The following is a 15908-nucleotide window of genomic DNA, read 5'->3' on the forward strand; positions in this document are numbered from 1 at the left end:
CCAGCTAACGCTGCTGCGGTGTGCACGCTCCGGGGACTTACGCAACCTGTGCTTTCCACACGTGGGCAGCCACACTTTTGGAGACTGAGGCTCATAGCTATTTTTAACTGTCTCCCTCCTCTGCACTCGGTGACTCCATCCCAAGCCGGTCGCCGCCGGTTTGCAGGATCTCACTGTCTCTGTGCAGCCGCCCGAGGGGCAAAGGGACCGGTGCTGGGTGACGGGAGCCCGACCTGCCCGCCGCGCCTAGCAGAGACCGGGGAAGCCTGCCCAGGGCTCCCAGGAAGAGGAGTGTCACCCTCGCAGCCCCTAGCAACCACCAGCCGTCCTGGCCGCAGGGGTCCTTTTACGACGGCAGGCCCGCGGCGCGCACCGCCCGGAGGCAGGCGGGGGGTGTGTCGATTGTGTTAGCCAATCCCGGACGCGCTCTGCGGCTCGGCGCGTTCTCATTGGTGGAGCTCCGAGCGGCCGTAAGGCGTCTCCGGGTGTCGTGAGGCGGGCGCGGGGGGTGAGAGCGCAGAGGGCCTCAGCCCGTTGGACGCTGGTGTCATCTGTCTGGGTAGCGGCTTCACTGCCAACGGCACGGCCATGGCTGGAGCGCTGGTGCGCAAAGCGGCGGACTATGTCCGGAGCAAGGACTTCCGGGACTATCTCATGAGGTGAGCGTCCGGGAGGCCACGGGGGAGCCGCCCGCCGCGGGACAACCCTGCGGCGCGGTGCCAAGGTGGGAGAGCCGCGCACGAGTGGAACGCGCTCCTGCCAGTGCCCGAGGGGACGGCGCTTCCACCCATGGCTGGGGGGACGGAAGGGACGGCCTTCCTACCCGTGCCCGAGGGGACGGCGCTCCCACTCGTGCCCCGGGGGGACGCAGGTGACCGAGGGGACGCGCTCCCGGGCGGGACGACCTAGGGAATGGCAGGTGACAGGGAACAGAGCTCCGGTCCTTGATTGCAAAATGCAGTGTGACTGCAGGGACGCCGCTCCGGCTCGTGACCGGGCGAACAGCGCTCCTGGGCAGGCAGTCAGGGTGCCCTTGCGTGGGTTGACGTGGGGACACTGGGTGCCGCCGTCACCCTCCTCGTCTCCCCATCGTCACGGGCCTGGGTACTGGAATGTGCCCGGAGCCGAGGAATGGGAGCTAGAATTCGCAGCACTGAAGTCGGTTTTTTATTTTTATTTTTTCCGTTTGACAGTGTATGGGGGAAGGGGACGGGACTGTCCCGTGTTCGTCAGTCACAGCCACGCAGTGCGTCTGAGAACCGGCTTTTACTTGCAATGTGTGTGTGTGTGTGTGTGTGTGTGTGTGTGTGTGTGTGTGTGTGTCCCAAGGGCTTGACATTGAGAGATTGCAGGAGCACTTTACAGGAGTCATTTTCAGCTAGACTTTTCCTGGCGCCTGACTCTATTTATAAGTATCTTAAAAACTTAGAAACAGATTACAATATTTCCGATGACAGTTTTATTTTCTTGTGATTTTTTAAAAGTTAGATAACTGGAGGGCTGTTTTTTAAATTTTCGTTTCAATAGCCAGTACTGAGCCTGGCAGTTGTGGTGTCATTCAAGGCCAGCCAATCTACAGTAGTATTGTAGTTAACAGTATATATTTAGTTGGGTTTCTATAACTGCCTTACCCATCAGTCTTCACCATCCTGATAGATATATCTTTTCCTTTGAAAAGAGCTGCTGTTTTCCTGAGACCTGCCTTCATGCCTGGACTCCATTAACTTGACCACTTTCAGCCCCTAGAGCACGGTGCTGCCACACTTGGTTTTGATAAGACTCTCACATCAAGAACTCTCTACATTTTTAACTCTGCTTTCTTAATAGTTTTTTTTTTCTTTCTCTTTCTTGTTTAATGTTGAGTCTCAAACCCAGGACCTGTGCTTTCCAAGGCTTACAGAGATATACTCTCAGCTCTCAGTCTTTTTTTTTTTTTTTTTTTTTTTTTAATTTTATGTGTACCTATGGAGGTCAGAACAGGCATCAGATTTGGAAGAAGCCTTGCAGACTGTGTGAGCCTCCTTGTGGGTGGTGGCCATGGAAACCCAGTCTTTCCTAAGAGCAGTAGAGCTGTCACCTGCCGAGCCACCTCTCCAACCACTTTCTGAGTTTTAGTTTTGTTGTGTCTTTGAGACAGGATCTCTGGCTGCCCTGGAGCTCACTAAACCAGGCTGGACTTGAACTCACAAAGATCTTCCTACCTCTGCCTCCTGAGTGCTGAGAATAAAGGTATACACCACCACATCTGGCTTTTCAAAGTCTTCCTCTTTAAAAAAAAAACTATTTCCTTATGTACCTTACTGACAGAAAGTTTATAATTAGAGCAGAGGTGACTGTATGTGTACTCACTCACACACACACACATATTCTTTTTTCTTTCTTTGTCCCTGTCTCTCTCTCTGTCTCTGTCTCTGTCTCTCTCTCTCTCTCTCTCTCTCTCTCTCTCTCTCACACACACACACACACATACACACACACACACACACACGTGTATATATCTCAGGCTTCTTAAGTAGAACCCATATTGTCCAGTGCTTTAAGATTGGTCACTCAGCATGCTTACAGCTCTGAGTTTAGTGAAATGTTGGCAGTGAATATTCTCAAGTTAATAAGGTGCTCTATTCTAGGTTAACTTCTGAATTAACTCCTGAGTTCTCAGAAAAGCTTTGTTTATATTATTTACCCAAATGAAAAGTTGTAGTAGATAAAAGGAATGCTTCCTAAACATGGAATATTAGAGTTGGGGGATAACCTAGCACTTCGTCTGCCACATGAGAGAACTGATATTTAGACCATTAGAAAACCTGAGGTCTTCAACACTCTACTTGTGAAGCCAAAACAAAATTGTCAGCCTAGGACTGATGCACAGAATGAAGTGGTTTTGAAAGACTTGCAGGGCTGGGGAGATAGAGACTGGGCAGGGGGGTGAGACAAATTCTCCTTGTGTGGCCACAGTGGGCCTGGAACTTGCTTTATAGATCAGGCTGACGTTGAACTCACAGTGCTCATTAGGAAATAAAATAAGCGTGGGGGGGGGACGACGACCCTTGAGTCAGCCAAGCACTACTGTAATTTCAGAGAAAAACAAGCTTATTCCAAGGTAATTGTCCTCTATCATTCTGCTTCATCGAATTTCTAACTGAATAATAGAATCAGCTCTTGATTAAATTATAGTGCTTACTGTGTTTCTCAGTGAGGAAGGAAGAACAGTAATGGGCAGTTGTTGACTGTTTACAAGATAGATATATTCAAACGGAATATGCAAAGATATTTCCTAGTACTATTTTTTTTTTTACATCATATAAGAAGTTCCGACTAATGGTTTTTTAAAAAAAGGTAGCCATAGACATTGGGAAGAAAGCAGCAAAACCTAAAGATGTTGTAACTGTCTAAGTAGACAATCCAAAAGGACCAGAGGTTTTATGTGAAAATGGGATTAGTGAGGACTCGGGTCAGTTGCCTTTCTACATACTTTCAACTAGTAAATGCAATTTGCGATTGAAAATTAAAATGCAACGTCATTTACATTATCACTCTTGAAGGCCTTGTGCATGTTAACATACATTCTACCACTAAGCTACATACCTTGTTCCTAAATGAAATAGATGTAGATAAAAATCTTAACAAAATTATATGTAAGAGCTATTAAAAAAAACAGTGAAAGATATCAAAGATATCAAAGGTACTCCATGTCTGTGGATAGAAAGACTGTATTTTCAAGATGTCCCAGCGTAACTTAGAGAAACAGTACTGTACCAGTCAACATTCCAGCAAAGTTCATCTGTGGCTGTCAGTAAATGGGTTCTGGACTTAATATAGAGTTTGATGCCCAGCAACACACAAAAAGAGTAACAGTAAATCGGTAAGTTAGATATATGGAGAGCAGAAGCCCAGTGTAACCCGTGCAGTATTGTGGAAGAGCAAGTTGGAAGGCTGACAGTATCGTTTTACAACTTACTATAGAGCTACAGTAATCAAGCCTGTGGTGCTAGCAGTGGAATAGACAAATAGATCAATGGCACAGAAATAGACAGGTCATAAGTAAAAACACGTAAGTACTGTCAACTGAACATTGGCCAAGGGGCAAAGACAAAAGAATGGAGCAAGGATACTCTTCAACAAACGGCGCTGAGCACCTGGCCATCCACGCTAAACAAAACATCCAGACATATCCTAGTCTTTAACAAAAGTTACTCAGTTTACATTTATAGATTAAAACATGAAGTGCAAACTATAGAATATGGGAGAAAATCTAAATTACTTGGGTTTTGCGATGACTTTTTAGATAGAATGCCAAAGGCATGATCCATGAAAGAATGGGTGGGCCAGCCTTCATTAAGACTGGATGCATGTGGAGGCAAGATGGTTGAGAATTCCAAATGAACCTGGGCCACATGAGGAGACCTTGTTAGAAAACAATTTTTAAAAATCCACTATGTGAAATAGAAAATTGAAGCCACAGACCTAAAAAAAGTATTTGAAAAAGATAACCAATAAAGGAATAAGCATACAGAAAGTTGCTCCTCAGTTCAAGTTATCATGTAAGTGCAAACTAAAGCAATGAAATATAACAAAGCGCCTATTATAATAGCCCACCCAGTCTTACAACATTGACAGTGCAAGCCCTGGAGCGGTGTTGGAGCCACAAGATGTCTTCACTGCTGCTGGGAGTACAAATGTCACCGCTTCTCTGGAGGACAGCTCAGCCTTTCTTGAAAAACTTGACATCAGAAATCATACTCCTTGATATAAATGGAGAACTTGAGATTTATTTTCACACAGGGATCTACATATTTTTTTTCTGGTAGCTCTATGCATAATTGTCAAAACTGGGCATAAAATAATTTGTCTTGTTGGGAGTGGGTGAGTGGTTAATGCTACATCCAGACAGTAGAGTATTGTTTAGTGCCAAAAGGAAATGAGCTACAAAATCATGAAAAGACATATAGGAAACCTAAGCTCAGATTACTAAATGAAATAAGTCAATTTGAAAATAGCATATAGTACATGATTCTGTAATTAGGATCCAGAGTTCTTTTGCTGAAAGCTCTGAGCCTACAAATAGATGTCTGATGAGCAAAGCAAGATAAATGTCAGCATTCACCTGGGGTGATAGTTGAGTTTCATGCTGGCTGGTTTTTATGTTAACAGAAGCTAGAGAAGGGAACCTGACTGAGATAAATGTCTCTGTAAGACAGCTGTAGCAAGCCTGTACAGCATTTTCTTAACTGGTGGTGATGCGGGAGGGCCAAGTGCATTGTGGCTAGTGCCACCTGTGGGCTGGAGGCTCTGGGCTCTAAAGGAAAGCTGGGTAAGCCAGAGGGACAAGCTAATAAGCAGCACTCCTCTATGGCTGCTTCTGCAGCAGCTCCTCCCTTTCTGAAGGCCCTACTTTACTTGAATTCCTTCCCGACTTCCTTGGATGACGGGGCCGTTACCTGGACACGTTCTCAAAGTAAATTATTTCCTCCCCAAGGTGCTTTTTGTTTATGGTGATTTATCACTTATCACAGTAATAGAAATGCTAGCTAAGACAAAATTGATCTTTAGAACATTAAAAAGAGCTGCCGTGAAGCCAGGTAGGGATCCATACTTCCTTAAACCCAGTACTTGGGAGACCAAGGAAGGTGAGTATTGTCAAGTTCAGAGCTAGCCTGGTGTATACAACTGTGAATTCCAGACCAGCCAAGGATACACAATGAGGCTGTTTTAGTTAAGGTTTTCATTGTTGCAAAGAGACACCATGACCAAGGCAACTCTTGTAAAGGGCAACATTTGAATGGGGCTGACTTGTAGTTTCAGAGGTTCAGTCCATTATCATCAAGGTGGGAACATGGCAGTTTCCAGGCAGGCCTGGTGCTGCAGAAGCTGAGAGTTCTACATCTTCATCTGAAGTCCGCTGGGAGAAGACTGGCATACTCAGGCAGCTAGGAGGAAGCTCTCAAAGCCCATCCCCACAGTGACACACTTCCTTCAACAAGGCACCACTCGCTGGGCCAGGCATATTCAGACCACCACAGAGACCCTGCCTTCAAAAGGGGGATTGGCCTGGATGTGGTGGCACCCCTGTAACTGCAATGCTGGGGCAGTGGAGACAGGTAGATTTCTGGGGTTTGCTGACCGGTATGCCTAGTCTACTTTGCAAGCTCCATGCCAATGCAAACAAGTAAGCAAGCAAGCAAACAAACAAGAAACCAAGATGGGAAGGACCTGAGGAATCATAGTTGAGGTTGTCTTCTGGCTTACATATATGTGCACATAGATATGTACACACGTTTGCCCTAGTTTTGCATGCATCTTCTTTGCTACCTTAAACTTGAGGTCAGATTTCTGCCCAGCTCTGCGAGCAAACATGTTAATTATTTAAGGAGTGTTAGTCTAAAACTGGTAATACAAAGCTAATTTATCCTAGAGGGGCCTAATCTTCTTCCCCTCTGAAGTTGAGGACACCAAGATTAAGATAACTAAGATATTTTCAAAAATCCAGGAACAATGAGATTTGCCAACAGCAAGTTGGCAATGATGGAACTGAGACTGTCCCTCAAGTGAGAGAAATTATTTCATGGCCAGAGCTGAACACTCCCCCTCCTCCCCGCCAAAGTAATTTTCCACAGCAAGACCATACAGAACCTGATCAACCAGAACACAACTGACCATCTCTGCTTGCTATGCATACATCTTGTTCCTGCTTTTATTCTTTCACCAATAGAACCTTTAGCTATTGCCAGCTCTTAGAATGCTAGTCCCCTATTCCTCCTGCTCAGCCATGTGGAGTAAAGTGCTTCGTGTCACATCTTTGGTTGGACTTGGAGGGCTATGAGTAGCCAAATCTGGCCTGTCAGGACCCTTACTCAGGCCTAATGACACAAGCTAGGGTAGACTGGGAAGAGGGGGACCTCATTTGAAGAATTCCCCCATCAGAGTGGTCTGTGGGCTATTTTCTTGATTACTGGTTGATACAGGAGGGCTCACTATGGGCAGTGCCACCCCTGGGCACATGGTCCTAGGTTGTGTGAGAAATGAGCAAGCCATGGAGGGCAGCCAGTAACCAGGGTTCCTGTGGTGGTCCTTCAGTTTATGCCTCTAGGTTCCTGTCAGAGGTTTTACTCTGACTTCCCTTCATGGTGGATTATAGGTCATAATAGGAAATAAACTCCAAGTTGTTTTGGCTGTGCTCTTTGTCACGGCAACAGAAAACAAACTAGGATGGATCCCAGTTGTGTGACATTCTGGAAAAGGCAAAATTAGAGTCAGGAAAGGGGTTATGAGTTAAGGGCAAGAAGAAGGTGTGGAGGGTATTTAGGGCAGAATTACTGGTGACATTATCTGATAGAGCATCTAAATCCAGAGGACAGTTTCTCTACAATGACAGTTGGAGTTCACTGTGTCAACCCAAGAAAACAACACAGGTTTTCATATTCAACTGAAGTAAAGGAGATAGATGATCAGATAAAGGGAAACCCAAGCATATTTTCCACATGATTTTCATTACTGTTGTAAGTTATAGTTTGGAAATTAGCCATGCTTGCAACTATACCACAGATGTCAAGTTGTAATCTGTATGTTACTTATAAATTTATCATTGTTTGGAGCATGCCCTTTTATGGCAGGAAGGACAAATATGCTTTTCATATATACAGAACACATAAAGTGTATGTGCCTAAGGCATGGAACATTAGACAATACTTTTCAAATTGTTCTGTTATATATGTGTCTGTAATGAGTGTATACTAAATATGTGGGTGCCTGCGGAGTCCAGAAGACTATTAGATCACCTGGAACTAGAATTACAGAGAGTTAGTTATGTACTGCCCAAACTCTGATTTCTAGAAGAATAGCTGAGCCATCTCTCTAGCTCTCCCTTTTCAGATTTTTTGTTTTGTTTTTTAAGTTTTTTTTTAATGTGTATGTTTGTGAACCTGCATAAGTAGATCTATGTACACCTGCATGCAGGTGCCCACATGAGACCACAAGAAAGCATAGATCTTCTGGAATGGACTTATACATAATTGTAAGCCTACATATGGGGACTGGGGACTGAACCTAGGTCCTGTCAAAGCAGCAGACGCTCTTAGCTAAGTGATCTCTCCTCCAGCCCTTCAAAACTTTTGTTTTAAAAAAATTTTTTTTTTTTTTTAGCCAGGTGATGATGGTGGTGATGGTGCCTATGGTGCACACCTTTAATCCCAGCACTCAGGAGGCAGAGGCAGGCAAATCTCTGAGTTGAAGGCCAGACTAGTCTATAGAGCAAGTTCTAGAACAGCCAGGGTTACACAGAGAAACACGGTCTCACAGAAAATAAAATAAAATGGTTTGTGTTTATTTTTTAAAGATACAAAACTCAACATTCCAGAAAATACCATTGATTCATGAATTCACTAATTGATTCAATAATTACTTTGCAAACTAGGTGTCACTTTTAGGTATTTCAGTTGTAAAGAAAATAGGCCTTTGATGAGACCAACTTTATGTGACAGTGAAAGTTCATTACCTATTAAAGTTCAGCAGTGTTTCCAAGGCTGTGCCGTCCATACACACTGGCCTGCACTTGAACGATGGCAAGTCCAAACTAAGATGTTCATTTAGTGTGGAATCACACTAGACTTTAAATAATGAGTACAAAAGTATGTAAATAGCTAAATTGGTCATTTTAGTGATGACATGTTCATATTAAAGTGTTAATACTAGGGTAACTTTAAGAATTTGTATCCCACACACTCACAAGGTCTCACTATGTAGTTCAAGCCTCAAACTTGCTTTGTATCGTTAAATAATCTCTAACTAACAATCCTCCTGCCAGAACCTCCTGAGTGCTAAAATTATAGATGTGCCCTCCTACCCCTGTACTCTGCTCTTTATTTAAGATGACTTGTAGAAAATTTTAATTTCATATTCATCCCAAGTGTTTATTCACATTGTATTTTATTAGGCAGCTCAGATCTAAAGATGAAGCTTATTTTTGTAGAATAAAATTTAATTTCACCTATTATTACATGTGATTCCTTTAAAAAACTGTGTGAGGAGGTTCGTGTGTCAGCACACTTGTGAAGGTCAGAGGACAGCTTGGGATTCGGTCCTCTCCTTAGAGTATGTTAATCTCTAAGGCAGGTTGTTAGGCTTGGTGGCAGGCACCTTTGCCCACTGGGCCATCTGGTTTATTATATTCGCAGACAAAAACAAACTGTGTCTAGCATGCAACTAAAACTTAAATGCATGTGAGTTTGAAATGGACTAGAACTATTTGGAAGTATCTGATTCTTTTTCTTTTTGTTTTATTCCCTCCATGTCTCTTCTGTTTGAACCTTGATGACTCCACAAAATAGTACGGTAAGAAAATTGTAGCCATTCTGGGCACTTGTGGACTTTCTGCTTCATAGAGTTAGAGATGACTCCTATGGTAGAGGGTAAGCTGTAGGTGAAGCACATTCTGGGCCCTGCCTCTGTGGACCACAGTTCTCCTGTGTTTGGAAGGGAGCCTGCAATACTTTCTTAACAATAGTCACCTCAGAACTTGGAGGCCAGGCAGAGAGAGAGAAGGAGCCGACTAAGGTGGTTCTTTCTGCACAAACTTGTTCCTTTGGCTTGCTTTCCAAATACAGAGAGAGATCTCACACCATGCTGCTGGTTTCTGTTTCAACTTTTTATAGCTGCAATAAAAATGGCAAAGTAAAAACATTTTTTCATGTAATTGATAAATACTAACCACAAAAAAAAAAAATCCCTTATTTTTCTATAAATTGACTTCAATCTCTGACAGCCTAGACCAGACACATATTTTAGAACAGGGAAGAGAGAATTAAAATTTGTACCAGATAGAAAATATACATTATAGAGCTGGAGAGACAGCTCAGAAGGTAAGAGCACTGGCTGCTCTTACAGGGGTCCCGAGTTCAATTCCCAGCAACCACATGGTTGCCTCACAACTAGGATCCAATCAGTGTCCTCTTCTGGCATGCAGCTGTTACTCATGCATAAAATAAATAAATCTTAAAAAAAGAAGGAAAATAGGCATTATAAGCTTTCTTTTTTTGAAATAGTTTTTGCTTTAGGTGTATTTGTTAGTAACAGAGACTCACCATGTAGACCAGGTTGGCTTATTATTCATTCATCTGTTTGTTTATCCAGTCAGTCAGTCAGTCAGTCAGTCAGTCAGTCATTTGAGACAGGGTTGGTCTTGCCTGGTCTGGACCTTGATATGGAGACCAGGCTAGCCTCTAACTGAGATCCCACACCCCTACCCCACCTGCTCCTCCCAAAGCCAGGACCAAGTGTGCACAGCCATACCTGACTCATTAACTTGAATTCACCATTTTTCTGCTGTAGATGCCAGAGTGCTTGGATTTAGAGCATATACTATCACACCTGGCACCCTTTGTGTTTGTAGGGAGTGTGTTTTAATGCAGTGATAAAGTTCTCTGTATGTTTCTTAGCTTTCAGAATTCCAATTATATAGTCATATAATTGAAAACTTATTATTCTTAAATTTGCCATCATTTATGTAGAAATCCTTCAGGCTTCTAGATGGCTTCAGATCTATGCAATTGTCTGTCTCTCCTTTGGCATGAGACAGGTTATTCCTGGTGGTGGAGAGCCAGGGCTGGTAATCCCCTCTTAGAGTAACTCTGTAGGCTTTGTTACAGACCTCACAGTCTGTGCATGGTAAAGTAGACATCAAGACCAGCATACAGTGCAGAGTGGTGGAAAGAGATTAATTAGTGACAGAGAAATAGATCAGTGGAGAAAGAAAGGAGCAACATTGGGCAGAACTTAATATTTAATCTAAGCTGCTAGGTTACCTTTTAACATAGTCTCATATCATGCTAAATGTAGTCCTAAATTATTTTTCTTGTATTGCCCTTTTTTCCCACTTCCTGCAGAATTTTTAAGATTATAAATGTATTTCACAGTCTGTATCCATCACAATCTATGGCAGCCAGAAGGCCAGTGAAGGCCAGTTTCACTATTTAGTGTGTTCAAACTCTATGCAAACAATTTTAATTCTGTTGACAAAAACCATTGGTTTAATACATTTTTCCCTCAGAAATGAAAATAAATTAAATATGGCTGCTATTAAATGGCTTAATTTTGTTTACTTTAGATGCAGCTAGTTTTGAAATGGAAAATGATGTACTTTTTTAAAAATATTACTTCAAAAGTATTTTCAGACAGTCTTAATTTCTTAGTGTGGGGACCCTGGCTGTAGATCTCATGTCTAGTCTATTGTTTACTTGGGCTCTAGAGATGTCTCAGCAGTTAAAAGCAGGTGTTGTTCTTGCATAGGACCTGAGTTTGGTTCCCAGTGTCCATGGTGGGTAGCCCACAACCACTTGTAACTAGTTTCCAGAGTATCTGGTGCCCTCTTCTGAACTTCAAGGGCAGATCTATAGATACCCCCACCCCCCTCCCCACACACAAATACATATATATGCACAAAAATCTTAAAACACCTTTTAAGTCAGGCATGGTGGTGCATGCCTTTAATCCCTGTAGAAACAGGGAGATCTCTGTGAGTTGACGCTAGCCTGGTCTATATAATAAGTTCTAGGCTACCCAGCATTGCATAATGAGACCATGTTTGAAATAAACAAAATCAAGCCACATCATGGTGGTGTAACATGTCTTTGATCCCAGCACTTGGGAGGCAGAGGCAGGTGGATTTCTGAGTTTAAGGCCAAGTCTGGTCTACAGAGTGAGTTCCAGGACAGCCAGGGCTACACAGAGAAACCCTGGCTCTTGAAAAACAAAACAGCAACAATAAAAAAAATGAATCAATCTTTTAAAAGGTATCCTTAAGAAATATAAATGTATTATTTCCTTAGATATTCCAGGGCTGGAGAGATGACTCAGTGTTAAGAGCACTCACTGTCTGTTCTTCCAGAGGTCCTGAGTTCAATTCCCAGCAACCACATGGTGGGTCACAACCATCTATAATGGGATTTGATGCCCTCTTCTGGCATGCAGGCATGTATTCAGATAGAGCATTCATATGTATGAAATAAATAAACAAACTCTTAATTTTAAAAAAGGAGAGAAAAAGTGTCCAATTTAAGCTCTGCATTTTAACTTAATGAAAATTTGGGGAAAAGCATTTTGATAGATATAAACATTATAGACAATAGTTATAACAAGGTTTAAATTACGTAGGACTAGATGATGTAAGAAGTTGGTATCACTGAGAGATGGCTGACGTGTAATGTGGAAATCAGTAAGGAGCTTGAATAAACAGCCGGGTCCTTCTTAGTTCTGGGCTCACCCTGAAAGCACCGGCTCACGGAAACATGAGCGACCGTGGAACTGTAAGCTGGGTAACTTGAAGACGTGAGGGTGAGGATTCCTTTCACACATCTGTGTGTAACACATCTGTGTGTAAAGTGGTGGGATGCAGCTGTTCATGGTTTCTCTCTAACTCCCCACCCTTCTTCCCCTCTCCTTCACTGCAGCACTTCTGGGGCCCAGTTGCCAACTGGGGTCTCCCCATTGCTGCTATCAATGACATGAAGAAATCTCCAGAGATTATCAGTGGGCGGATGACTTTCGGTAAGAGCACGTTGAGGAAAAGGAGGGCGTTACACATGACATCTCCTGCACACAGCTGAGCACGTGCCATGGCTGCTAGGGGGTGCAGAGGTGGAAAAGGTTCTTTTTCACTGTGGCATTAGATATATTGACTTTTGTTTCCTTCAGCCTGGTATCCTAGATATTCATGTTGTTTGTTTTGATGTTTTTGCAGCCCTCTGTTGCTATTCTCTGACGTTCATGAGATTTGCCTACAAGGTACAACCTCGAAACTGGCTTCTGTTTGCGTGCCATGTAACAAATGAAGTGGCTCAGCTCATTCAGGGAGGACGACTTATCAACTACCAGTAAGCAAAGTTTAACGGATTGTTTTGAGAAATTAGTGAGAAACTCAATTTTAAGAAAACATAAAAATTAACATGGAGTAGGATGTACCTTTGTTACAGAACACTGTTATAGAAACGTGCCCTCTACAGCCTTGCAGAGAGCCTCAGGGGCTGGCAGGAGACTTCGTCATTGAAATTGTCTCTGATTGTTTACAGGATGAGTAAGCGGCCATCTGCATAGCAGTGCAAGGACCAGCTCTTGAAAGGGACAGTGCTCCAGCCACTGCTGCCACCACAGATCACAGATCACATCAGCATGAATAGTCACGCTGAGAGGAAAACACAGAATGCTATCTTTAATGACCATGCCAACATTATTGAATAGCTGAGAGTCCTAAACCAACTCTCTGCTGCCTTATCAATGCTAAACTTTATTTGTCTTCATCAAGAGTAGTTCAAAATGTGCAACTAATTTAATAATCTTGAATGATGGTTTTAGCTATAGCAATCTGTAGTAATATGTATATTATCTACTGGGATTTGTGTAATAAAAAATCTAAGGGAACAAAATTTTATAACTACAAGCACTTAAGTACTCAAAATTCTTGACTTTTTCTTTAATGCCTATAATATAACCTTCAGTTGGTCACATGTCTACACATACTTTCCAGTGATAACAACTATCGGTGTTTTCCATATGTAATTCAGATCTGTAACTTAATGGCAATAAATGGTTTAAATATTTGCTATTTGAGTGTGACTGTATATCTTGTGTTGGTTAGGAAACTGCAGAAGTAAATGTCTGGAAGGATAGTTTCAGGAGAAAACAGGACTCCTAGAAGCTGTTCCTGTGACCCGAGAAGTGAAGAGCTCGAGGAGCTGCTCCTGTGCAGAGTACTCCAGGCCTGGCTGTCACAGTGCACACGCCCGAGTCGCTGTTCTCTCTTAGAGCCTCACAGCCTTGGGAAGCAACTAAACTCCTTTTTTTGGTGGTGGTGGTGGCGGCAGCAGGGACGGGGTGGGGCTCTCCCTGCCAAGCTGCATCTGCAGCCACAGCCCAGACAGCCCCACTGGGAACGGTGCCAGTCCACGGCTGTCATAGACTCCTAGCACAGACACTCGGAGAGCCAGCATTGAGAGCCATCTCATTCAGCTTAACAGTTTCTCCTGCTTAGTTTATTATATAAAGTGCAGTTACAGAATAACAAATGTAGCCTCTGTAGGTATCTCTGACCCTCAGGGGTTAGCCCCTCACAAAATTTATGGATTTGAATCTTGTTCTTTCAACCTCTGGGGGAAGTTCTGACTTAATCGTCTTGAACACTGAGGAAAGAGCCCAAGGTTGTTCACATTTCTATCAGGAAGACTGGCCAGCTTGCCACAGCTAATCATGGAGAGGAGTCCAGCGGAAAACACAGCTACACAGCAACAGGGTCCTTAAAAGCAAGTCAGTAGTCCAGTGAAGGTTTCTCACAACACGTTTCTCCATGACACTCAGCTGAGGAAAGAAAGACCCCTTTGCCAGTGAGGACAGCATATCAAGACACTTGCTGTCAAACCTGGAGACCTTGCTTCCCCAAACCCACAAGGGAAGAGAACTGACTCCTGACGATTGTTCTCTGTGTCCAAACTTAAGCCACAGTGTGTACGAGCACACACGCACACACAGACACAGGTAAGATAAATATAGGATTTAATTTTTAAAAAGATTTATTTGGAAACAGTGACTGCCTGCCCTGGGAAGTTCCAGCCATACTCCTTTGCCAAGCTTTGTCTTGGAGAGACCTGTGGAGGGCGTTCTCACACACTGGATTGATTTCTGGTTTGTTGATCAGAGAGTATGCCTCAAGGCTTAGAATACAGATCCAACCTTTTCAGGACAGCTTATGGCCTCAGCCTTGAGGTGTGTGTCAGAACAGGCAGATAAAGTAGGCACTGTCGAGAGGATGGCATTAAAGGAATGGTGTTGCATGTAGTTTTAAAAATCACACTATGGGGGGCTGGAGAGATGGCTCAGTGGTTAAGAGCACTGACTGCTCTTCCAGAGGTCCTGAGTTCAATTCCCAGCAACCACATGGTGGCTCACAACCATCTGTAATGGGATCCGATGCCCTTTTCTAGTGAGTCTGAAGACAGCTACGGTGTACTCATAGACATAAATTAAATAAATAAAACTTAAAAAAAAAATCACACTGTGGCCTTTGCCTGGGACTGGCTCCTTCTGGCTCCCTTTTGTTCCACCCAGATCAGCTCCGGGATCAGCAGCCACCAGCTCCAACTCGGCCTCTCTCTCTACCCACCTCTGCTGGTGTGGGGAAGGAGGTCTTGCCACCAGCTCCCACTTGAGACCCTTGAATCCGCAGACAAAAGTCACAGAGACAGCTTTGTTTCTTTACTAACTAGGCAGAATTGCTGGGTGCAAATATCTCCTGCCTGGAAATGTGCACCCTTACCAATTTATTATCTCTGTCTCTCCTTCTGTCCTAAACTTATTGGCTTATTCCAATTAGTCCCTGCCAAATATCTTTGGCCACCCGCCTGTAGTGGAGGCCACAGGCCCTAGCTCTCCCGAGGCCTTACATGATTGCAGTGTCCTCCTTCCTCCAAAGCATGGCAGAAAAGCCTCTTCTCTCCTTCCCTGTGTCCCCTTTTCCTCTTGGGACCCAGAAGTCCCACCTATACCTTCCACCCAGCCATTGGCTTCTGGCCGTCTTTACTGGCAAATCAAGAACCAATTAGGGAACTAGACTTTAGTAGCAGACTCGCCCTACAGAATGGCTGTGGAATAAACTGCAAACTGAGCTGGGCTGACTGGCAGCCTGACCGAACACTCAACAGTGTAGAAACAAACTTAAAATCATCTTACTTTATTCTGTCTCCAAAATTAAGGGCTACAAATAATTTTTCATCTCCAATAACAAAATAAGAGTCGTGACTAACTTCTGAACGGATACTGATTCCAGTTGTCAAAACTCAAGTGCCAGCCGGACAGTGGTGGTGCACACCTTTAATCTCAGCACTTGGGAGGCAGAGGCAGGTGGATTTCTGAGTTCGAGGCCAGCCTGG

At 43.7% G+C, this 15908-nt stretch overlaps 1 protein-coding gene across 1 annotated transcript; it reads left to right on the forward strand.

Moving 5' to 3' along the window:
* The first annotated feature begins 355 nt into the window (after window positions 1–355).
* On the forward strand, window positions 356–13591 carry Mpc1 (mitochondrial pyruvate carrier 1). The gene is made up of 5 exons (XM_076926630.1): window positions 356–659; window positions 1749–1752; window positions 12441–12537; window positions 12731–12863; window positions 13059–13591. The coding sequence occupies exons 1-5, from the start codon at window positions 589–591 to the stop codon at window positions 13081–13083; spliced, it is 330 nt and encodes a 109-aa protein (XP_076782745.1). The 5' UTR covers window positions 356–588; the 3' UTR covers window positions 13084–13591.
* The last annotated feature ends 2317 nt before the right edge of the window (window positions 13592–15908 follow it).

Source organism: Arvicanthis niloticus, chromosome 28, assembly GCF_011762505.2.
Source record: "Arvicanthis niloticus isolate mArvNil1 chromosome 28, mArvNil1.pat.X, whole genome shotgun sequence".
NCBI lineage: Eukaryota > Metazoa > Chordata > Mammalia > Rodentia > Muridae > Arvicanthis > Arvicanthis niloticus.